The sequence below is a fragment of the Myotis brandtii genome, unplaced genomic scaffold (genome assembly GCF_000412655.1).
Source record: "Myotis brandtii unplaced genomic scaffold, ASM41265v1 scaffold735, whole genome shotgun sequence".
NCBI classification, from domain to species: domain Eukaryota; kingdom Metazoa; phylum Chordata; class Mammalia; order Chiroptera; family Vespertilionidae; genus Myotis; species Myotis brandtii.
In genome coordinates, this window is record NW_005370916.1 from 514,531 (window position 1) to 539,672 (window position 25,142).

Sequence of the window (25,142 nt, forward strand, 5' to 3'; positions counted from 1 at the left end):
CCCACACAGCCCCTTGCAGCTCCGGCTTCGTCCGGACAGTCGTTCTGCTGTTCAGTCTAATTAGCATATTAGCTCTTTATTATATAGAATACTATGAGTATTATGAGTCTCACCACAATACTATGAGTATACACAGTGTGATCATCATGCCCATCTTCCAAATCAGTAAACTGAGGCAGAGAGAGGATAAGTAGTCGGTGAAACAGTCCACCCCTGCTTAAAATGCAATGGAGGGCTTCTCGGAAGAGGAAGCACTTAAAGACAAATGGTTCTATTAAAATGTCTGCCGTTTGTACAGCAATTCAGTTTTCAAAGCTCCTTCATGAAGCTCGCTGTGAAGTCAGCTGAACAAGTACAATCATCCCCATTTCCAGGGGAAGAAAAGGAGGCTCGGAGAGGCCCAGGGACTTGCTGGGGGTTACACAGCTCGTAAGTAGTAGAGCTGTGTAACTTGCACTTCCCCTCCCAGCGTTTGATGTACTCTGCACAGATGGGGACCTTCAAGGCGATCCTTGCACCAATGGACAACTTTCCTGGGTGTCCAAATCCTTTCTTGGTCAAGTGCTGACAGCAAGACTTGACCTCCTATTCCGGGCTAAACTGTAGTCGGACAGTCAGGCTCATAGGTCCCGTGAGCCATGTAAAGAACCGTTGGGGCAGGAGAGTGATGACAGGTTCAAAGTTGGCGCTGCCTGCCACCCTCTCCCCAACCAGCTGGAGGGTTTTCAGCTCTTGTAAATTACACCTTCAGCTGGTTCCCAGGGAGCCCCAGTGTTCCCAGTTGGCTGCAAGCTCGGCACATGCTCACCTATGGACACGGCTGAGCCAGGTTCATCTGCCACCCCCCTAAGAAGGTGCTTGCTGCCTGGCCACAGCTCAGCTGGCCACTCCCCCATTCTTTCACCGCTGCTCACTGGAAAAGGCCCAGCAAGCCCAAGAGCAAGCAACCGGGTTACTCTCTCACTCTCCTCTACTTTCCCCCATTCATTGCTCAGCAGTAATACCACCTCTGTGCAGTACACCATCGAGGACTGGCGTCTTCTGAGCGATGCAGGGAAGCGAGGCCCGGGGGAAATCCACCTGCCCAAGCTCACACAGCTATGTGGGAACAGAGCCAGGCCTGGACCCGGGCGCCTGGCCCAGCCCGGGGTCTCTGCTCCCAGGCCAAGCTGGCTGGCCACTCTCCCAGCCTGGGAGCAGCTGCCCCTGACCCAGCACCTCTCTAGTGTGGACCTTGGTCACTGAGGCCCTTTCCTCGGTGACAGACTGAGGACAGACCCACACAATCCCGAGAAGCAGCACCGTGGGGTAGTAAGTTTGTGACGTTGGAGTTTGAACTCTTGGAATTCAAATCCTGACTGGGCTGTGGAAGCTTGGGCAGCTTGCTTGCTGTCTCTGAACCTGTAACACGGGGCTCATAACATTAACAGACACGCCAGCACCGCTGCTAAGGATTCAACGAGATCCTGCAGGCCGTCTAACTAGTAAAACACAAGTACTGAGTGATTGCTGTCATTATTTTTATTTTTAAGCACAACCACCTATTCCTGCCCTCTGAAACACAACACAAACCATCTACCCCACTATCGGTCGCTTCTGAAATGCTTCTCCTGTGGCTTCAGCCCCTTAAAGCCTGGCCACTCAATGCCACCTCTACTATGAAACCTCCTCCGTCCCCGGGCCCAGCACAAACTCCTGCCTCTATAATACGTAGCCCATGCTCCCACTTGCCTGGGGTTCTCCACACCAAACTGGGGCTTCTTGAAAGCAATGACCTACATACAGAATCCCCGCGATGTGGTTATGGGCACAGGATTTGGGGGCAGGTGGCACTAGGTTCAAGTCCAATTTCCATCCTATCCAAGATGTGTGACCCTGTGCAAGTGGTCCTTTCGGAGCTTCTGCGTCCTCAGCGTCTAATGGAGGTTACGTGGCCCGTTTCCTCGGTTTGCTCTTAGGATTCAATGAAGCGATTGTAGGAGGAGCTTAGCTAGACACAGAGTAGGTGCGTGATGAAAGATAGGTGCCATTTTCCCAGTGATCTCTCATGTGTGCGTCCCTACCCCACTCCCCAGCACGGCCTGGCACAGGTGTGAAGTGCGGGTCATTAACAGTCTGCCTGCACGACAGGTGGCACATCATCGTTATCATTAGCGTTATTATGGCTGCATCCAAAACACCCACCCGACCCCCGCTCCTGTGTTGAGGGCCAGTCCACAGCTGGGGCTGTACATGGGCCCAGGCAGGAGCCTCTTGAGAGTGGCTACAGCCCATCAGATCCCTCAAGAGGGCCAGAGGGCACTAATCTGTCCTGTCTCCCTCTTTGAGGGTCAGTGCTGCCCTGGAGGAAGGCAGAGGGGGCAAGGCCACAGAAGCATCCAGGCCCTTCCAGGGGTCCTGAGAGTCATCACCCCACCTCTCAGAAGGAAGAGTAAAGTCCCTGCTCTGTGATGGCGATAAGAACCTAGGGCCACTGCCCCTGGGTCCCAGCATCTGATCATCTGGACAGATAGTGGATCACCTCCTTCCTCTAAAACCATGCCCCCTCCAGCCTGAATGTCCCCCAGGGAGCCTCTGGGCTAACCTTACTTCCCTTACTTCCCTACCCCAAGACTGTAAAAGCTGAGAGGCACCTGGAGCCCTTTCTTCAAACTATGTCCTAAACTCTCACCCCATCAACCCGAGATGCCCTTCTTCCCCAGGCCCCGAGGCAGCACGTGCCTGCACGGGCAGAGCCCCTTTGAACCCCTTCTGTAGCTGGTGTGTGAATTCAGGGCAGGCTTCAGTCTGGAATCCAACAGTAATTCGCGGGGGCCCTTGGGCAAGCTCCCCGTCTTGGGCCTCAGTTTCTCCATCTGTAAGATGGGAGTGTTTGACTAAGACAGTGGTCATCAAATTGTCCTACAGGAGGCTGTAGGGGTTCATCATAGGCCCTATGAAGAGCCTTGAGGATAGGGGGGTGGTGTCAAAGTGAGGTGCAAAATACAGGCTATTACAGCCCCCCTGTCTCCCACTGACCTTAACTTCAACCAGAGATAGTTCATCATAGGCCCTATGAAGAGCCTTGAGGATGGGGGGGTGGTGTCAAAGTGAGGTGCAAATTCAGGCTATTACAGCCCCCTGTCTCCCACTGACCTTAACTTCAACCAGAGATGATAATTTCTCCTTTGCACTTATTATTGTCTAACATACTCTATTTTTTGTATTATTATTGGCTCTTGGCTATATTGCCTCTGTACAGGCGGTTGGCAGAAAAGACCAAGCCATGCTCAGAGCACACACCCAGCTGATGCTGGGACCCACGGGACTCCTCACATCCACATCTCCCTAGCCCTACAATTCCCTGCTGAGGAACTGCTCTAGGGTACCAGGGGCCCCTGCCCCCTGTGTCAGTCCTAAGGAACTCTCTGGTTAAGAGAAAAGTCATTCTCAGCCTCCATCCTCTCCTGAGAGATGCTTTCTTCCCTTTAAAGATACAATGGGAGAAAGGCACAGGGAAGGAAGGACCGACCCTTCCAAGACACTCGGTACCGAGACCTCCCAGACTCCCCCTCACCCATCACTTCCACGTCTTCTCCAGAATCCCATGCCCAGACATCTCGCCATCCCCAAGTGTTTGCTGCCCACACAGCCTGCCACTCAGGCCAGCCTCCCACACTGTGCTCCATGGGGGCTGCCCCTGCAGGGAGCTGTCCATGTGCCCGCAGGGGCACAGCTCCTCCATCTGCTGAGACCGCCGACGAGGGGTCAGCCCACTGAAAATTGCTCTCCCTGGGTCCAGACGAAACAGCTGGGCATTGATGGGGTTTGCAGAGAAATTAATCAGCACCGACTGGCAGCAGTGCCAGGCGCTACCTGGGCCCGATCCATCCTAATGAATCCCAGCTCCCGCCTTAATGGCTCCTGACAAGACTAATTCAGTCGTGTAGGTGATTAGCGTGGGCACTGCCATCTGAATTGTGGCTCAAGACGCTTTGGGAGTGCTGGGGGGTCTGCCTGGGGAAGCTGGCACCGTGGGCACCCATCTCGGTGGCACAGAGGGACAGGGGAACAAGGGGAGGAGGATCGGCAAGACACTCACCCTCCACATCCTCTCATTCCTGCCTTCATCTTGCTGCTCATCTGACCAGCATCTGTTGAGCCCCTCTGTACCCGGCACTGTGCTTGGCACAGAGGGCACACAGGCTCAGCCTGCTCAGCTGTGAAGTGGAGATGAGGACACCTGTGAGAGTCACCGTGAGGCCCATGGGAGGCCATGCATTGAAAATGCTTCACCGAGGCCCGGCAGGAGGCTGGCAGTCAATAAACACTCGCTAATATTATCGCTCCCAATCCTAGGTTATATATAAATGTGAAAATTATAATTAATTGTAATGTCGATATTAATAAAAGTAATAAGTGAAAACGAACAGCCAAGGGGGAGGTACACACAGATAGCAAGCCAGAACTCGCTAAGAGCTTTCAGAGACGACCACGAAGCAGACAGGGGGTGGGGAGGCTGCGGGCCTCGCAGAGCAGCTGACATCTGAGCTCCGCCCTGAAAGAAGAGTAGGAATTCACGGCACGCCTGGCCCGGGAACAGCACAGCGAGGGGCAGTGGTGAGGCCGCAGGAGGTGCTAGGATGCTGCGTGGGTCACCAGGGCCAGAAAGCAGGGCGCCTCTGGGGAGTGGTGGGTGCCAGGGAGACATCTGGCCGGAGGTACGTAGAATTGGGGTAGGAGGAGTGACCTCGGTGGCCAGCCCCGAGGGACAACACCCCTCCAGGACCTAAGGCGTGAGAATCGGTGGCAGCTGAGGTGGATGGAGCAGAAGTCCTCCGCCCCTCTCAGGGCTCCTCGCTCAGGTGGTGCCTCCAGGCCGGACTTCATGCTGCTGCTGTGTCCCTCCCTGGAAGTCACCCAGGGCTTGGCACCCCGAGGGTCTCCAGCAAATGCCACACGCAACTCCTCCGCAGGCAGCTGGGGTGATAAAAACACGACCCTGGCACTTCCAGCATCTGTGCTGTTTGGGGGACAAGTTCTCTGAGGCCCACCCTCTGGGCAGCCATCCTTGTTGTCACCAATACTTCACGCCTGACACGCCCTTGGGAGGGGAGTGCCTGGCCTGAGACTCCAGGAGGGATGGTGAGCAGGCGTGGAGCCATCCCCAGCCCTTGCTCAAAGATCCCCCCACATGCTCACCAACTCCAGACTCCATTCCTGTCCTCAAGACACCCGAACCCCAGATGCAAGCCGGGCACGGGGCTGAGCCGTGGGGACACAGATATGGCCCTGGCCGCCTGGAAGCATTCACAGAGCAACAGGGAGGCAGATGAGCAACAGAGTCACAACGGCACTGCAGCTGGGACTAACAGAGAGGAAAGGAAGCCGCACTTGAACCTGCCTGGAGAGCCGCCGAGGTGGTGGCCTCTGACCTGACTGCCCAGCACAGGCTCATCCGCCGTGTTCCAGTGGCAGGAGCGGCTCCTGCAAAGGCTGAGAAGTCAGAACCTGCCTCTCCTGCCCAAGGAACTCAAGGAGACCAGCATGGCTGGCGTGGAGCGCTCCAGGGGGGAGGGCAGTGGGGAGGTGTGAGAGCAGCAGGGCCAGGACTGCGAGCAGCCTTCACGCCATTTAGGAACGCTGGCTTTTGTTCCCAGAGGGATGGGGGGACTCGAGCCGACCTGATGACAGGCTCTGTCCCAGGCTGCAAAGAACCACTCGATCACTCAGCTGCTATGGTGAGAACAGGCTGCCGCAGGGAGACCACTGAGACCATTAGGGAGCCTGGGTAACCCAAGCTTGGACCCTGGGGGTAGCTGAGGAAGGAGTGGGAAGTGAGAAGGTTCTGGAAATATCTTGAAGCTAGAGCCACAGGACATCAGATGAACTGAATGAGAGGTGAGGGAGGAAGGGAAGAGTCAGGGATGACCCCAAGCTTCTGGCCTGAGCAACTGGAAGGATAGAGGTGCAACTACCTGAGATGGCACAGGCTGCAGGGGTGGCAGGTGTTTTGGGGGGAGGATCAGGACTCAGCTTTAGACACGCTGAGGCAGAGAGCCCTTAGACATCCAGGTGGAAATGGTGAGGAGAGGTGGGTACACGAGTCTGGAATCTCCTCTGCGAGGAGGCCCAGGCAGAAGGCAGCCATCCCAGCGTCATCAGCATAGAGACCGTACCCGACGCCCTGAGACTAGAGATCACATGGGAGTGAGAACATGAAGAATAGATAGAGGAGCTGGGCCGGGCCTGCCAATGCAAAGAAATCCAGGAGATGTGGAGCCTGCAGCCAAGGAGACTGAGAAGGAACAGCCAGAGGGGTGACATCCTGGAGGAGACAAAGATCATCTCTGAAAGGTCACAAGGCCCGAGAACTAGCCACTGCACTTAGCCACAGGGGTCACTGGTGATCTTGACATGAGCAATATGGTGGCGAGTCTGGAGTGGAATCGGGAGGCAACCTGGAGGCAGCACCTTTGCAGCACCTGTCTTTCACCCTAAAGGTGCCATGTGGCCATTCACTGCTGACAGCCAGGGCCAAGGTGTAGGCAACGCCAACGAGCCGGACCAGACACCGAGTCCTTGATCTGCCCTTGCTCTGCCCCACCCAAGCCAGGCTCTGCTGCCAACGACTGATGTGCACGTCTGGAGCAAGACACCCAGGGACAAGGGGGCCCTGAGCGTTAACAGCCCAGGGTGGTGGGAGGACAGAGCTACTTAATGACTTCATTTTGCTGCTGTCTCCCCTGGCTGGGAGATGGTCTTCAGAAAGAACATCACGCAGAGGGAATTGGAACCTGAGATAGGTGAGGAGATAGTAACAGAACAAGCAGCCTCCGCGAGGGTTTCAGATGGCCTCGCTGTGCCCTCCCATTCCGCTCCTGGGCACGGGGCCACGGCCCGCTGTCAGGATGGACGTCCTGTTCTTTAACCCGGGAGAGCAGTCACAGAAACTACATACTGACGCAGCCGAACTCTACCTCCGATTCGTAAAAGGAATCTTAAAAATGAACTAATTACAACACGGAGGACACTGCCTTGAGCACTCAGTAAACATCATTATAATAATACTAGAGCCTCGGTGCATGACATTCATGCACTGCGGGGGGGAGGGGCCCTCAGCCCAGCCTGCGCTCTCTCGCAGTCTGCGACCCCTCGGGGCCGGCAGTTGGACATCCCCCGAGGGGTCCTTAGCACTGCCGCAGAGGCGGGAGAAGCTCCAGCCATTGCCTCTGCGCTCACCAGCTGTGAGCCCGCCCCCTATGGGAGCACACTGACCACCAGTGGGTAGCTCCGGCGTTGAGCATCTGCCCCCTGGTGGTCAGTGCGTGTCATAGTGACCAGCCATTCCGCCGTTCGGTTGATTTGCATATTAGGATTTTATTATATAGGATATTCTCCACATATATTGTACATCATATGTTCTGTTGTTATTTTTCTAGAAGGCTTCAGTGGTCATTCAATGGGCAGGAGTGGCAGGGAGACAGGTTTCATAAGAGTATCCGGAAGAACTTTTTGTTCTCAGAACTAACCCACAAAAAGGAGCTGCCTCGTAAGATGATGACTCCCCACCATTGGGTGTCCAGGCAGAAGGGGATGATCGGCCCCAGAGCTGGGAGTCTGGCCTGCCCACAACACTGACCGCCTCCTCCCGTGAGCTGACAATTTCTGACTGGCTTGGGCTATGCCGCTGGCCATTGGTATTGACCACCCCACTGGACCCAGCTCATCCATGTGCTTGTTTGTCCCCCCTGCAAGCCCGTGGCTGGCAGGGCAGCCCATACAGCCATCCCTGGCCACAGTTAACAGTATCATATGCAAATACACCAATAATCCAGAGATGGGGCTACTCCATCCCCATTTTGCAGATTGGAACACTGAGCTTCAGAAAGCAAAGGGTTAGTGAGAGCCAAATCTCAAAGTCGCATCTCTAGGCCACCCCATTCCACATGGCAGGCAAAGGGCCAGTCCCCTGGACAAGATGTTTTAACCCTCACTCTCACCCTGGCCACTGCTGGTCAGAGGCCTGCACCCTGCCATGTTCACGTGAGTCCACATCCACCCTATGAATGGCCCAGGGCCATCCATGTAGGTGATGGCACTCAGTGGAGTTCTCCAGGCTGTCTCATCTAAGGACCCAGAGACACTGGGGCCAGCTGGGCCGCCAAGACCAAGACCAATGGGTCCATCTTTTCAATGCCCTCTCACTGGTGAGATGGGAAGGTGGAGGCCCAGAGAGGGGCAGTGCTGTGCCCAAGGTCACACAGCAGGGAACAGAAGAAACCAGGTTCCTGACTTTCAGGCCAGAGCTGCGCTGCCCTCTGCTGATACAAAAAGAAGGGAGGGGGCCAGGAGGCTGCTGGGCCAGCTCAGGACCCAGCTCCTGCCCAGAGAGATGAGCAGAGCTGTCTTCCAGTTCACTGAGTCCTCTCTCTCTCCCACAGCCCCCTAGAGTCATGATCGACCCCCACTGCACAGACGGACACCATGCTGCCACTGCCAAGTGTAGCCTTCATGGGCTGAGTCCTGGGAGTCGCTCCTGGAGGCTGATCGATGCCAGCATTTGCAGAAGACGATCCAGAGCCTGAGTCAAAGGTGCTAGATCGGGGCCTGCTGGGGGCTTCCTTGTCACTGTCAGCGCTGGCCAAACAACGTCCACCCCACTCCACCCATCACCTTCCCTGCACCACGGGCCTCTGAGGACCCCACCTTCAGGCCTGGGCAGGGCAATGTGGAGTCACAGACCAGGTGATGAAGCCAGCACGGCTCACCTGAGAGGGGCCTTCACCTCCCCTGGCCAGCAGCTCTGGTCGGTCAGTGGCTGGCCACACCTCTGCCTCAGTGACCCACCTGTCCTAAGTATATTCTCTCCACAACAAAGGGCTCTCCAGGTGGATGAGGTTAAAAAACAAAATACTTAAGAAAATCAGCCACAGGAAATAGTGTGTGAAGTAATGAGAAGGGACTCTTTCAGAACTCTGCTCAACTGTCACCGCCTCCCAAAAACCTCTTCCACAGCCTCCCACCTCTGCCCTACCCCCGAGACACCACCCTCCTCCTTCAATCACTCACTGGGACTTAGCCACATACCCAGCTCAGCCCCTATTGCCCATGACACTGATTTCTTTAGCCCTCTCTGGGCCCACGGCACCCAGGTCTGGCACCTATCTATCTGATGAACTGATGAATGAACCAAAAAAGGGAGAGCCCCTATAGTGACAAATGCTGCTCACATTCACTTGGCCACCTACACATGTGTGCTGGGCGCCTACTCTGCTGGCTCCGTGCCAGCCCCTGCCAGGCCTGAGTGTGGGGAGGAGCCACAGATGAATCCAGGAGCCCACAGACATCCGCGATCCAAGCCAGAGGGGAGGAAACAGCTCGGCAAGGTCTCCAAGGGGCTAGCACGAACCTTCTCCAGCCCCCAGAAGTGGGCAAAACCTCTGGAAGAACATTCCAGAGAGGCGGGCAACCACTTCCCTAGGTAGCCCTTCAAACACCCAGATCCCCAAACCTGAGTCCCCAGATTCAGCCTCACAGTGGCATCCATGGAGGCTGCTAGTCACCAAAGGAGTGACCGCAGAGCCCCCATCCCCGACCCCCGTCCCTAGAAATGAACCGTTCCTGGGCCATGGGGATCATCACCACAGCAGTCGGAAACACTCCTGCTACCTGCTGTGCCCAGCACCCACCTGCAGAAAAGCTCTATGAGGAAGAGTGGAAGGCAAGGCCTCTTCAGGGGCTGTGCGCATGCCCCTACAGACAGCAGGGGAAGTCTGGGGCCCCCTAAGGCTTCCCACTTCAAGCACCTGCATTTGGTTTTATATAAAAGTGTTTTAAATTACCTATTAGGTAAATATCTTAACACCCTTCCACTCTCCAAGTCACCTGCTTCGTTTCTAAGTACAAATGATGCGCCAGACGGATGGGCCATGCTGACCCCTTGTACGCAGCTCCTGGCACATAACTCCACTCGCGTAAGAAGCCCCAGATTACAGGCATTTTCCCTGAAATGACACCTGTGAGAACGAGAGGACGGGGGAGAGGGTGTTGTGGAGGTGGGCGGGACCTTTCCAGGCACTGTGTTTGCACAATGCTCACAGGAAAGACTGCCTGCCTGTCAGAACAGCTGCAAGACACTTCATTCCATTCAATTCCCATTTCCTGAGAGACTTCTGGGTCCCCAGAGCTGAACTAAGGCCATGGGGCTGTGCATGCAGATCCCCAGCTACAGGTGTAGGAGCCAGGTCCTCGGGAGGGGGCCCATGAGGACGGACCAGGGTGATGAGGTGGTAAGCTGGGGGCTGGGGGGAGGCGAGGGGTGAACACCAGGATGCTTACGATCACCTACTAAATAGTTCATTTTTTTTTCTAATGACAGAAACAGGCATACTCAATGCAGGAAATACAGTAATCCCAGAAAAGTTCAAAAGGCTATAAAACAAAGTCTGCAACAGCTTCCATCTTCAAATTTTCACAAGAAAGAGGAAAATAACCATTTTGTAGGACAAAACTCATGCAGAAGCGAAAGTCAAGCAACTTGGGCTCAGTATGCTAGCCTCTCTGATACTTAGAATCCCCCTCTGTTGGAATGAGCCACCATGGGAAATGCTGAGTGCCCCAAGCAGAAGCCATAGGAACGCCCATCAGGGATGCCATGGAGGAGGCTCCAATAATGGGTAGAAGATGGTCTCAGGCTCTAAGATCACCTTCACTTGTGGGAAAGGAGCCCACCTCATGCCACCCAGATGCCCACTAGCCCTGGGTCAACTCACCCACAGGCGTGTCCTCGCTGATCAGTAGGTACGTGTCGAAGAAGTGGTTGATAAAGAAGGGCAGCCGGTTCACCTGGCCTGGAAGTCAGAGGACAAGAGTGTCAGTCAAGTACCCGTCTGCCAGCTTCATGCATTCTCCAAGGGGACAGAGAGTGGCTGGGCTGCAGTGGGCACTGCATCTGTCCACTGCCATGGCCGCCTTCCTCAAGGCAAACGGACCCTCAGCGAGGCCACCAGCTATGGAGGCTATCGAGCCCTGGTCCACAGTGAGCTGTGCTGAAGTGTAAAATGCGCACAGGTTTTCAAAGACTTTGTAAGAAAAGTGAGTGTAAAATGCCTCATTCATCTTCTATATTGATTACGTGTTGAACTGATCGCATTATGGATATATCGGGTTAAGATATATTATTAAAACGAATTTCACCCGTTTCTTTTCTAATGCAGCTCCTGGAAAATGTTAAACCACACACCTAACTCGCATTGTATTTCTAGTGGGCAGCCCAGCTCCAGACCAGATGGGATGTGAGCTGGCAAGGACAAGGGCGGTCTGCTTTGCTGACTGCCACAACCCTGGTGCCAGGAAAGGGTGTGGCATCCAGAGGCCCTCTGTAAATGATGATAATAACAGTAGTAGTAGTAGTAATGATGATGATGAGGAGGAGGAGGATGGCTGCCATCTATGGACCCCATCTCTGTACCAGTCACTATACCGTCTCCATCAATCCTCGTGGTATGGTGGGTGCCATCATAGCCCCATTTTTCTGTTGTGGAAACGAGGCTTAGAGAAGATACGTATGAACTAGCCCAGAGTCGTGCAGTTAGTAAGCGGCAGGCCGCATGGGAATCCTGGGCAGTTAAGCCTGTATGACTCTGTGACACCTCAGAGTGGGGCTGGTACCAGAAGGGGTCAGGGTGATACCTGCATGGCCTGAGGAATTTCACATCCACAAAGAGCCCCCCACACCACAATCCCCCCCTCCCTCCACACACACACACAGAAACTCCCTGAGGCTGGCTTCACCTGTCCCCTTCGCCCCTTCGCATGGCCCTCCACAGTGTGGCACCATAAGGAATATATTTGGTGTCGGTCCCAGTTTCCAGCACAGATTCCCAAAACCCTTGGAAGTTCCGGAGGGACGGGATGTCTTGTTAGTCATAAGGCAGTCCTTTGACCACAGCTGAGTTTATGCCATTGAGGTGACTTGGGTGGAGCCTCTGGGTAGCCCCAAGATGGGGCTGGTCACCAGCAAGACTGGCTGGACACAAGCATGTGCCAACGTGGCGGCGCCTAGACAGGGCACAGAGCTCCGAACCTCGTCCTGTGCATGTCTTCCACCTGGGGCTCCGGAGCTGTGGCCTTTAGATTAAACCAGGAAATGGAAGTGGGGGGTTTCCCTGAGGTCTGTGCGTCGTCCTGGATAACTTAACCCAAGGAAAGGTCATGGGAACCTCCGATTTAGAGCCAGTTGTGAAAAGTGCAGGGGGCCTGGGACTTGTGACAGGCCCCTGAGAGGGGCCTCAACCTTAAATCTGTGGAAGCTGATGCGGACGTCAGGTAGTTGGTGTCAAAACTAAACGGTGAGACCCTCCGTGGGTGTGCAGAGAACTGGGTGTTGGTATTGGGGAACAGCCAGAAGGAGGCAGGGGGAGCTGATCCTTCTCGCGGGGGCCCTCGCGGTGCAGCACCTGCCATAGCAGCTCCTGGGTGTCCAGGCGCCCTGGATGTGGGCAGGGGTGTCGCCCTCGCTCCCTCACCTCTGCTGATGTGGGCTGCCTCAGAGCTTGGGCCAGGCTCAAGAACGCTGAGGCCGCTCACAGAAGGCTGGAGTCAAGGGGGCCCTTCCCCCTCCTGCCTCCCTGAGCCTCTGGCCCATGCCTCAGTTTATGCACGTGTAAAACAGTGATAATAATAGGACTTGCATCATGGCTGTCCCGAGGATTAAATGAGATTACATACATAAAGCGCTTAACGCCATGCCCCAGCACACAGCAAGCACTCGATAAATGGTAGCTATTACTAATATTGGTATTAATAACAGAGCTGTCTGCTCGGCCAGGGGGAATGCTTTGGATCCCTGTGGGGGCCTTGGACTGAGCAAAGGTAGAAGGCTCAGGGGTGCCCAGAGATTTCGGGGCGGGCTTGGGCTGGTGGGGGAGGGGAACCAGCGAGGAAAAGATCGCCTGCAGCAGCATCGGTTCATTTTTAAATTTGATCTTATAGGACCTGCCGATAATCAGCCGCTGAGAGCTCTGCACGGGCAGCTGGGCAGAGCGCAGGGGACATGCATCGCCTGCCACATACCAAGCAGGGCTCGTGTTCTTGGAATAGGCCGGCCACCCTTGGAGGCCTGGCGGGTGGCCCTGAGCTGCCAGCGTGGCACCTGGGGACTGGGAGGGGGCAAAAAATCGCTCGTTCTTGTAAAGACCACTTTTCAGGCACGAAGGCTGTGTCCTCCAGAGGCAAAACCACTGCCTCGGGAGCTCTGAGGCCCCTGGGGGTGTGAGTGTGAGTGGGCATATGTGCTGATGTCAGGTGAGGGGCCCGCAGCCCTATGTTAGGGGCCCTCAGGCCCAGTGCCCGGAGACTGCCTCTGTGACCAGCGATGCAGCGATGCTCCCTGGCCCCGCCAGCAAGGAGGGGCAAGGAGGCCTGTCCAGGCCTTCGCTCTGGCCTCCCCTACAGGCCCACGGGTGCAGAATAAGAAGTGCCTTAGAGCACAGAGGCCAGAGGAGAGAAGGGTAAGAAGGCGACAGGCTGACAAGGGGGGCTGACATCTAGGGGGCATCTGTCCCTGAGCCTGACCCACCTCTGACTACCAGGGTTGGGAGAAGAAATCAGCCGGGCCGTGGGGTCAGCTGGGAACAAAGGGGAGGCCCTGGGGTGTAGTCTGGGGGACAAGGCGAGTGCTCGGGGTTGGAGGCAAGTGTCAAAAGGGCACGGTGAGAAGATGGTGCCCTTCAGTCCCTAAGGTCAGCCCCTGCCCACCATGCCGAAGGAGCGCTGGCTGTTTCAGGTGGGGACCAGGGCGAGGGGCTGTGCCCACGATGCCAGGCAGGCTAGACCGCAGGCTGGCTGGTTTTGCCAGAGACCTGCTGGGTGGCCCCAGGCACTTACTTCACTTGTGCTTTCTGAGTCGCATTTCGCTCCCCTTAGGAAAAGGTACAGCTGATATGAAAGAGCTCTCGCTTACTTAGCACAGAACATGTGCCAGGCATCACGCTAAGTGCTGGATATGCGTGGTAACTCCTCTGACCATTTTACAACCAAGGAGCAGAGTCCTACTGCCCCTCCTGTTTTACAGAGAAGCGAAGAAGCTCGCCACGGGACCCTGGGAGCAGCGGGTGGGACCCAGGAGCCCTGGCTCTGTGCTGCTGCCTCGTGCCCACTGAGGGTGCATCTGGTGCCCAGGCACATGCCACCTCGACTGGGGAAGGCAGCTGGGCTCTCAGCACCTGTTTCATTTTACATACATGCTGGGGGGTTACATATATGCTGGGGGATTACATATATGCTGGGGGATACATATATGCTGGGGAGATTTTACATATATGCTGGGGGGATTTTATATATATGCTGGGGGGGTTACATATATGCTGGGGAATTTTACATATATGCTGGGGGGTACATATATGCTGGGGGGATTTTATATATATGCTGGGGGGGTTACATATATGCTGGGGAATTTTACATATATGCTGGGGGGTACATATATGCTGGGGGGATTTTATATATATGCTGGGGGGGTTACATATATGCTGGGGAATTTTACATATATGCTGGGGGGTACATATATGCTGGGGGGATTTTATATATATGCTGGGGGGGTTACATATATGCTGGGGAATTTTACATATATGCTGGGGGGTACATATATGCTGGGGGGATTTTATATATATGCTGGGGGGGTTACATATATGCTGGGGAATTTTACATATATGCTGGGGGGTACATATATGCTGGGGGGATTTTATATATATGCTGGGGGGGTTACATATATGCTGGGGAATTTTACATATATGCTGGGGGGTACATATATGCTGGGGGGATTTTATATATATGCTGGGGGGGTTACATATATGCTGGGGAATTTTACATATATGCTGGGGGGTACATATATGCTGGGGGGATTTTATATATATGCTGGGGGGGTTACATATATGCTGGGGAATTTTACATATATGCTGGGGGGTACATATATGCTGGGGGGATTTTATATATATGCTGGGGGGGTTACATATATGCTGGGGAATTTTACATATATGCTGGGGGGTACATATATGCTGGGGGGATTTTATATATATGCTGGGGGGGTTACATATATGCTGGGGAATTTTACATATATGCTGGGGGGTACATATATGCTGGGGGGATTTTATATATATGCTGGGGGGGTTACATATATGCTGGGGAATTTTACATATATGCTGGGGGGTACATATATGCTGGGGGGATTTTATATATATGCTGGGGGGGTTACATATATGCTGGGGAATTTTACATATATGCTGGGGGGTTACATATATGCTGGGGAGATTTTACATACATGCTGGGGGGGTTACATATGTGTTGGGGGATTTTACATATATGCTGGGGTTACTTATATGCTGGGGGGGTTACATATGTGCTGGGGGGGCATGAGTGTCCAAGGTCACAGGAGGCTAAGCAAAGGGTCCTGATTGCCACCTTCTAGCAAACCCAGAAGGTACCCCCCAATAAGGTCTCCCCTGGGGGGAGTAGGCAGGGGGTGGTGTGTGTCTTGACAAAAGCCCCTGTGAAGGATCAGAGACCTGCATCGAAGAGCAGCTGAACCCTCAATTGAGTGACCTGGGCCAGCTGCTTCTCAAAGCATCAGTTTCTCCCCTGAAAAGTGGGCCCACAGTTGAGAAGGTCTGAGACCCCTTCCAGCTCCGCCCGGAGAGTCTCTGTGACTGTGCCGTAACCTGGCTGCCGGGATGGGAGTGAGCTCCCCATCGCAGGAGCATTCCAGCAGAGATCCCTCCAAGCCCGGAGGCCAGGAGAGGGGACCATCAGGGGACTTCCAGGCATCAGGATGCCAGTGTCACCCCAACAAGCTGCGGCTGTGGCTTCCTACAGAGGCGCCCGGCTCCCTAGAGTGGGAGATGAGCTGGCCTCCCTCAGGAATGTATTTGCCTGTCGCCAGGCACACCGTGCCCACAGCTCTTCCCCAAGGACACCCTGGCCCCCAGGGACACGGTGCCAGCTGTGCCTGCTGTCCTGGCCTTCCTTCAGATCAGACCAGAGCTGTTTGATCCTGGGGCCAGGACAGGCAAATGCCCTGGCCTCCTCGGTGGGCACTAGCGCTGGCCCTGACCCGGGAAGAGGGGAAGGAGGGCTGGTCCTCCCGGCAGAGAGAAGAGGCCCCTCACCTCCACGCCTTTGCTCAGGGGGTCCCCACCTGCAGGAGTCCCTTCTTCCCGCTCCCCTATTTTAAAACTCAGTCCTTAAAGCGCAGAGTAAGTGTCTCCCTCCTGGCTGAGTGTCTGCTATCCCCGCAGGCCCGATTCATCTTTCCTTCAGACTGGCTTCTCTGTCCTTTATCCCCACTCCCTTCACCTGCAGCAGAGTAAAGCCTAGCGTTGTCTAGTAAATCCACTAGGCTCTGAACTCCTTGAGAACGAGTCGTTTCTTCCACGCCCCAGAGTTGGGCACAGGTGACACACACAGTAGGTGCTCAAAAGACAGCTGGAAAACTGAGTAGACTGGGCTGAAGAAGGACGGTTCATGGTCACAGATGCCTCCTTCCCTTAAAGCTCAAGTATTTCTCAAGGCTCCTCCCATCGCCTCCAGTGGCCCAGGCCCTGGGGGTGGGTATTTTCAGCCCTGAGAGTGCTGCAGAGCAACCCAGGCCCAAGGAGGGAAGTGTGTACCAGTCACACTGCAAGGCGTGATCTCCGGGGTCCCAGAGCAGTCCCCTCCCGATTCCTGCACCAGAGTGCCAACCCCACAGCCGGCCCCCACACCCTGCAGCCCTGGCTTCCCATGCCTGCTGTGGGGGAAAGGACTAAACTTACCCCAGCATCCAGAGATCAGCACAAACAGCCACACCACGTGGCAGCTGGTGGCAACGTGGCACCTCATGGCTCCTGGGGACACAAGAAGGAGGGCGTGAGAAGCGGCCTAGTGGTGGGGGCCTGTTCTTCAAGGCCCTCTAGCACCTCCCGCCCCTGCAGCTCCAGGGAGAAGGGAAAAGAAGGAGTCAACTCAAATGGGGGCAGGGCAGGAGTGGGGACTCGGAAAAGAAGAGAGGGTCTGCGTCATTGATTTTATCATGGTCCAACCCTGGGTGTAACACGGCGGCCTGAGCGTGACTGGGCTGGGGTGGGGGCACATGCCCTCCTTGCCCTTGGAGGTGGCTGCTCAGCCATGGGTGAGGCTCAGCAGTGGGCACAAGTGTGGGATCCTGACATGTTCTGGGCCCAGTGGGTGGAAGGAGGAGCTGCCGCCTTCATCCTCCAGGGCAGCATCCGGGTGAGTGATGGAGCCTGGTTAGTTTGGGGACGGGCTGGGAGGTGGGTGCTGGGCAGGAAGACAGGCGTCTATGAGGGGCTTGTCAGGCCCACTGCCCTGCCTCTCTCCAGCCTAAGAGCCTGGCAAGCATGTTTTTTCTTGTGTGTAGTTTTTTAAATATCCACCATGTCACCCCAAAACATTAGTTCTGAAAGGGGGCAGCAAGTTAGGGGTCCAAAAGGCACAGGGAGGAAAGATGACCTGCCCAGGACTCACAGGAAATCTGTGGGAAGCTGGAGCTGAAACTGCGGGGGCTCAGAGCGCAGCGCCAGGGAGATCTGGGGCCCACCTACCACAGGCTCAGCAAGGCAGGTCCCAGGTCTAAGAGTGGCGAGCAGGGTGGGCTGCTCCTCCCAACCCCGCAGAGGCTCAGGAGCCGGCCTCCCTGGAGACCAGCCGGGACATGGGGTGGGGCCTGCTCCTCAGCTGCCTCCTCTGAACCGTCAGCCCTGCGGGTGCAGGAACCTGGCCCAGCACCTCTGTATCCTCTGCAGGGCCTACCCAAGGGCCCGCACGGCATCCTGCAGGGAGCACATACTGGGCGCCTTGCCTGGGTGGATTTACCGTGCCTGCTCCACAGGCAGGGTCTGGAGGCTGAGAGCCATTTAACAATTCGCTCAGAGACCCCCAACTAGTGAGTGGGGTTCAGCATCTGGACCCAAGTTGACATGCCACCTCCCTCCTCAGTAAAGGACCAGGAAGGACATGGGGAGGGGAAGGGAGCTGAAGGGAAGGAGTTTTTTTGGAGATGCTTCCACATCCCGGCAAGATGTAGGGACGAGAGGTTCAGGAAAGGCCAGGGGCAGATCCCTTATTCCACACCTGGAGTGGTCTCTCTCCCAGCGGAGTGGACAGCGCAGTGACCCCACCAGGTGGTTCCTGACCCACACAACATGCAGTGGCCCGCGGCACCTTCGTTTCCCTTCTAATACTGTACTTACAATGTCCCAATCACTAGGTCTGAAGTGGTCGTCGGAAGAGTAAAAGATTCTAGGGTGTATTTCTATAAAGGCAAATGCCCCCACCATCGCTTTGCATTCCTGCCCCCTGCCCTACTCCCGTGAGTTTCCGAATGTCAACAGCCCATCCCAGGGTGCAAACCGCAGACTACAGGGCCCAGGCAGGGGCTATAAATGAGGGAGACTTTGGGGTGGGGAAGGTGGCTGGGGACACTGGCCTTTCCGAGGCCACATGCTCTGTCAAAAGTGGCAGCTGGAAATCCGGCTTTTTATATGAATTCAATTTTTAAATGTTAACAAATAATTCCATTTTGGTGAGCCAAACGTGACTGGTTTGATGGCCAGCATGGCAGGTCGGGCCTGGCATGCTTCCTCCAGGCCTTGCTGTGCACCCAGGCAGGTATGTTCAATTACACACGTGTCCAGAGCGCGGTGGCTGCTGTTCAGCTTTAGAATAATGGACTCACCACGCACAAAAGCAACTTGCTTTTCTCATGTCATAAATTTCACAGGAAACCCTCCGGGTCAACATTGCTATATCTACCTCCTTCTTTTTTTTGTTGTTATCCTCACCTGAGGATATTTTTTACATTGCTTTTCTGGAGAGAGCAAAAGGGAGGTAGGGAGGGAGACAGAGAGAGAGAGAGAGAAACATCGATGTGAGAGAGACACGTCGACTGGTTGCCTCCCACATGCGCCCTGACCTGGGGGCAGGGGGAGTGAACCAGCAACCCAGGTACATACCCTTGACTGGGAATTGAACCCGCAACCCTTCAGTGCACAGGCCGGTGCTCTAACCATTTAGCAACACCAGCCAGGGCATCTACCTCCTTCTTTTCAGAGCTAAATAATAGTTCCTAGTGTGATGTACCGCATTGGAGACATCTCCTACTGATGGGCACTTGGAAGTTTCCAGGTTCCTGCCACCACAGACAACACCACAGTGAATATCTCTGTATAAAATGGCATTGAGACTTTGATAGCTCTTTTTTCCCTCCTAACTTTTTTATTGAAAGGAGGCTTTGGTTTTCATTTATTAATGTTTAAAATAATTTTTATTTTTCAATTACAGTTAGCATGCAGTATATTAGTTTCAGGTGTACGGTGCAGTGACTGGACATTTATATAATTTACAAAGCGATCATCCTGATAACCGTAGTACCCAGGGACCTTGGTGGCTCTCAAACCTGGTTCAAGGACTCATAACGCTGACATTTCCTGAGCACATATTACATACCAGGCACTGTGAGGCACTGTGATGCACGGTGTAGTCTACGCGCTAGGACTCAGAGAGGTTAAATAACTGTCCAAGGTCACATAGCTAATCAGCGGTCAAGTCTAGATTTGAACCCTATTCTGAACCAGGCCTGGCCACACTGTACATGTCTGCTCTGACGTTTTGCTGTGGGCCAGGCACTGTGCTAGACACTAGAGGTCAGAAGAAAACTGAAGACCTGCTATGGGGCTGACACTCCGGCAAAGACCAGCACAGACAGTGTACCAGCAGGTGAGCAAGTCTGACCGAGTATTAGGGCGAATGAGTGCAAAGAGAGGAAAGGAGCAGGGCAAGAGTGGTCTGAGTGTCGAGAAAGGTGACAAATAAAGAAACTTTTGAGGAATCAGAAAAGTGAGCCATGTGGATCTCTGGGAGAAACTCCTTCCAAGCAGAGGGGACAGCCTGTGCAAAGGCCCTGGGGCAAGAGTAGGCTAGCGTGCATGAGGAACAGAGGGGCCAGAATAGTTGGAACGGGGTGCATGGTGGGGAGAGTTGCAGAAAATGAGGACAGAGAGACAACAGGCCCATGATGGCCACTGGAAACCACTGATGTGCATTAACGGGGAGTCATGGTCTTCAGACAGCCAGGAGCGATATGAATGAGTCACGTGTAAGGGAGCTCGCTGGCTGCTGTGTCGAGGACTCCCTGGAGGGGGCAAGGGCAGAAGCAGGCAGGCAGGTGGAGAGGCTACCACAGTGATATGAGCCAGTGATGACTGGTGGCTGTAGCCAGGGACATGGGCACATGGTGTGGGGTCTGGCAGATTCTGGGCATATTTCAAGGTAGATCTGAGAGAGTTTCCTATTGAAGAGGATGTGGCTGTGCTAAGAAAAAACCAAGCCTGAGGGGTTTGGCCCCAGCACTTAGAAGAATGGAGCTGCCATTAACCAGGATGGGAGAAGGCTGCGGGTAGAACTGGCCCAGGGGCCAGATCAGAATTTCAGTTTGGGACATGGTGACGTCAGGCCTGAGGTGGGGCTGGAGCCGTAAAGGTGGGCGTCATCAGCATGTGAGGGTTCTTAGCGCCTCCAGAGGGACAAGCGTCCCAAACCTCCCACACCATGAAGTTCTGAGAGCCAATCAGTATTTGAAAATTGTATGAAGAGTCTCAAAATGTGCACACCACTGTGGCCCATCCACTCCACTTCCGGGATGGTGGCTGCAGAAATCTTATGTCTGCATGGACTCTAAGCCACAGAAATGTTCACTGCTGCATTAGTTATGACAGTGGAACGGTCCAGGCACCCGGCAGGAGCCTGGTTCGTGGTGGGACACCCACAGGAAGCAAACAGAGGCTTGTGGATGGATATGCACATGTGTGAATGGGGGGGGGGGTGCACCTACAGGGCTGTTCTGGGAAACTGATTTTCTCTGCGTGGTGAGGTACAGCTGATTTTACTTTCTGCATTTTCCAAATGCTCTATAATAAACAGCCAATGTTTTTACAATCAGAGGCCTAGCTTATGTCCACCTGACCAACACACTGCCAGCAGCCTATGAACAGGTAACGGCTCTAATTAGAAAGTTCTTTCCTATACTCCGCTGAAGTCCACAATCCCAGGTTTGAATCCTGCAGGTAATGGAGGTCCCCAGTGGCCCCTGGCTAGCCGCACCCCTAGGCTGTTACCCAGATCCTTCTAAGGACAGGGAGCTCCCTCCCTCCCAGGCAGTGGGTCCCAGGCCGGGGGCCGTGCTCTCTGCCCTGTCCGCCCAGCCATGCTCCCTTCCCACACGGAGAGCAGGAGGTGTGACTGTGCCCATCACCAGGAGGACTTCCCTGTGCTCCGCCCGTGAGGATCCACGGGCAGCACAATGGGTGAGAACAAGGCCTTGGAGATGAGCCCTGTCTGAGGCGCAGCCCTGTACTGAGGGCTCTCCTTTCCCTGGGAGGACTAACAGTTTAACAGACAGGGTGCTCACCCAGCCAGTGTGGCTCTGTGCTTGAGTGCTGACCTATGAACCAGTAGATCACGGTTCAATTCCAGGTCAGGGCACATGCCCAGGCTGCAGGCTCGATTCCCCAGTAGGGTGTGTGCAGGAGGCAGCCGAGCAACGATTCTCTCTCATCATTGATGTTTCGATCTCTCTCTCCCTCTTCCTTCTCTCTGAAATCAATAAAAATGTATTTAAAAAAAATAAGTAAATAAAAGACAGTGTTCTCAAGTGGTTATAGACACAAACTGGGCTCTGAGCCCCTGCAGGTGATGTGCCCACAAGATGCCCACTGCCCAGCTGGGTCCCCAGCCCAACCTTGGAGGGCCCCTCCTTCCTGTCCCTACTCCTTTTCCCTAGGCTGGAGGAGGCCAGGTTCCTGCAAAGCTCCTCCTGATCCTTAGGGTTTGACCAAATGCTTCTGGACCAAACCCAAGATGGAGCCGTGGCAGGCTGGTTTCCTGGGCAGCTACTGGAAAGCGTGTCCCTTGCTCCTTCCAGAGCAGAGCACACTCCTCTCTTCTGGGAAACCAGACCATTCTGGGCCCAACCCCCAGGGCAAGACCCTCCCAGGAGGCCCAGGGGCAGAGGGCGCACTCTGCCTGGTGACAGGCAGTGCCTGCCATCCCAGCAAGCAAGGGGCAGGAAGGAACAGAGCTGGAGGGAGGGGAAGGGCAGGAGGGGACATCTGAGCAGCTTTTCCGTTCCTCAGGAGTGAGAGATTTTCACAGCAGGGTGCCACAATTTCGTTCGAACTATTATAAATTCCCATAAAATCAGATGCACTCAACTTTGAATAGAAATACAAAAATACACTGCAGAAATCAAATACAATTTGGGGATTATTCACCACCACTACACACAGAGAGGTTCATGCGTGCAAGGAGGCACCTGCAGACGACACCATTAGGGCCGCTAATGGACAAGCCCCTGTCAGCCACCAATGGCTGCGCCTCAAAGCCCACGTTCTATGGGCTGCTGGCTGGAGAGGCTGCTGTGATGGAAGGTCACTGAGAAGAGCCCAACCTGGAAGGAGGACAAAGACCACCGTGTGGCCATTCTGTTTTTAGGACCTCCTCTGGGTCCCTCCCTGAAGCTCCCATTGAGTGATGCCTGGGGGTGGGCAGGTAACCAGGCAGGGCCGGGAGGGATACAACCAGGAGGATGTCACAGTGATCCAGCACCCTCCACAAGGGGCCTGGTGTCTCTGAGTTCCCTCAACCTATAATTTTTTTTAAATCATTCAGCAAAAGATATATTTTAATTTACTCTATTCTTTCTGGAAGTAATCCCAGCCAGGGTAAACAGCTATATGAGAGGGGTGTGCAGCAGGAAGTGAGTCTCCCTTCTAGACTAGCCCCACACCTCCTGCCCGGGGCAGCCCTCGAGGTATCGCTCCTGAAGTGCTGAGGTGCTGCATGCATGAATAAGGATGGGACATCTAGGCCTCTCCCTCTCCTCTTTAAAAAGAAATCCCAATGTTATTCACTCTACCCGCTCCTGGGTTTCCCCGTGACAATATATCCTGAACAGTGTGCTGTTCCTGTGTACACAGAGCAGCCTCCCTCTTTTTAGCAGCTGCAGAGTGTCCTGCTACATGGGGAGACCATCATTTACTAACAAGTCCTCTGCTGATGGACATCTGGGTTGCTTGCAACCTTTTCCTTTGACAAATAAAGCCACAATGGAAGTCCTTCGTTACTGTGTCTACATACACATATGACTGCATCGAGCAAGAGGACATTTTCATATTTTTCTAGCTGCTGACAAACTCCGATGAGGGTGCATCAAGTCACACTCCCCCAACAATGAGGAAAGGGCTGGTTTCCCCATAAAATCAGCACTCACTCTTTTTTTTTTTTAAGTTCCAGGAAAGGCAGCTGAGGCCCCTGATCCTGGACCCCCAGCCCATGAGAGAGCAGAGGAAAATAGAGTTGATCAAGGCCAGCTTCCCCCGCCCACACACACCCCAGCTACTCACCAGCAAGGTAATCGCTAGCAGAACTGCCTGGCTCTGGCACTTCACTGAACTCTGCATCCCCCCCTCACTGGGGTCCCCGCCAGCACCGCGCCCTGTGTTCTCCCTTGTGCTTTGGCCAGTCGTTCTCTCCATCTGGAGCACCACTCGGCGCCATCTTTAAGGCAAACCTCTAATGCCACCTCTTCCATGAAGCCATCCTGGGTCCCTGCTGGAAGAGGGACCCTCAGCTCCCCTCAACCTTCCTAGAGTTTGGGAGGCAGCTACGCCAGCCGTGTGGGTTAACTGGACATACGCACATCATCCTTTTCCCAAATGTCGCCCTCAGCTCCTTGCAAGCAAAGTCCACTCTACCACTTACAGCCGTTTGCCCACTTGGCATCTCCTTTGGCTGTCTCTAACACTTAACATGTCTGAAAGGGACTCAGGTTCTTCTCCAAAGAGGCTCCCGTCCCCGCCTTTCCCATCTCGGTAAGTTCACCTCCGTTGATACATTATGTTGATTAACTCCGTTAACGAACATCTTTCATCTGTCCAGTAATATCTTTCCTCCTTTCCTCCTGGACTGCCATATCGCAGGTGACCCAATACTCCCTCAGCCTCAACCCGCTGGGTTCCTTCCCACTCCGTGGCTGTCATTGCAGTTGATCAAATTATTGATCCCTTCACTTCACCCTACACAGGATTATGCCCCTACACCCAGGCCGGGGTCTCCTGGTGGGCAGAGCATGCGCTCCCACCCTGCACGCTGGGCTTGGCCATGTGACTCGCTTTGACGGGTGGATGCTTAGACCCAACTCCACACGAGCAGGAGAGTGGCCCCTGGGTGAGGGGTTTGCCTTTGAGCGCCTGCCTTTCAACCTGAGAAGAGCAGGCCCCAGGCAGAGGGAGCAGACTGAACCTACTCATGGTCCAGAATCGAGATCAGATGTGCTCGCCTCCAGTTGACCCACAGACACATGAGTGAGAGGAAATGGTAAGTGTAGTGCTTGTTATGCAACTTTATTAGGACAATAGTTACTGATAATAACACTATGAAATAGTATAACCCTATAAGAAAACATAGAGGGAAACCATCACATTAAATTTGGCAATAATTTCTTGGCTATAACACCAACAGCACATGCAATACAAAAGATAAATAAATTGTACTTCATTAAAATGAAAAACTTTTGCCTGGCCAGTGTGGCTTAATGGTTGAGCATCGACCCACGTACCAGGAGGTCACGGTTCGTTTCCCTGTCAGGGCACATGCCCCGGTAGTGGGCTGTATCCCTGGTGGAGGATGTGCAGGAGGCAGGCGATCGATATTTCTCTCTCATGGATGTTTCTATCTTACACTCCCTCTCCCTTCCTCTCTCCCTAAATCAATACAAACATATTTTAAAAAGTGAAAAACTTCTGTACATCAAAGAATACTATCAACACAGTAAAAAGCAACCCATAGAAATATCTGCAAATCAAGTGTATAAAGAACTCCTAAAACAAAATAGAAAAACAAAAAAAAATCTTTCAAAAATGGGCAAAGGATTTGAAGAGACATCTCTTCAAAGAAGATATACAAATGGCCAAAAAGCACATGGAATGATGCTCAACGTTATTAGTTATTAGAGAAATGCAAGTCAAAATCACGATGAAATACCACTTCACACCCATAAGATGGCTATTATACAAAAAGAAAAGGAAACAAGTGCCAGAAAAATTGGAACCCTT

The 25,142-nt window shown here is 54.0% G+C and overlaps 1 protein-coding gene across 1 annotated transcript in view; it reads right to left on the reverse strand.

Moving 5' to 3' along the window:
* CDH23 (cadherin-related 23) overlaps positions 1 to 16,854 on the reverse strand; it is a 381,871-nt gene extending 365,017 nt beyond the window's left edge. The window contains exons 1-2 of the mRNA XM_005882725.2: positions 16,788 to 16,854; positions 10,755 to 10,832 (exon numbers count right to left, since the gene is read on the reverse strand). Coding sequence (XP_005882787.1) covers positions 10,755 to 10,832; positions 16,788 to 16,854 — 145 coding nt within the window. The remainder of the gene's footprint in view (positions 1 to 10,754; positions 10,833 to 16,787) is intronic.
* Positions 16,855 to 25,142: the final 8,288 nt, after the last annotated feature.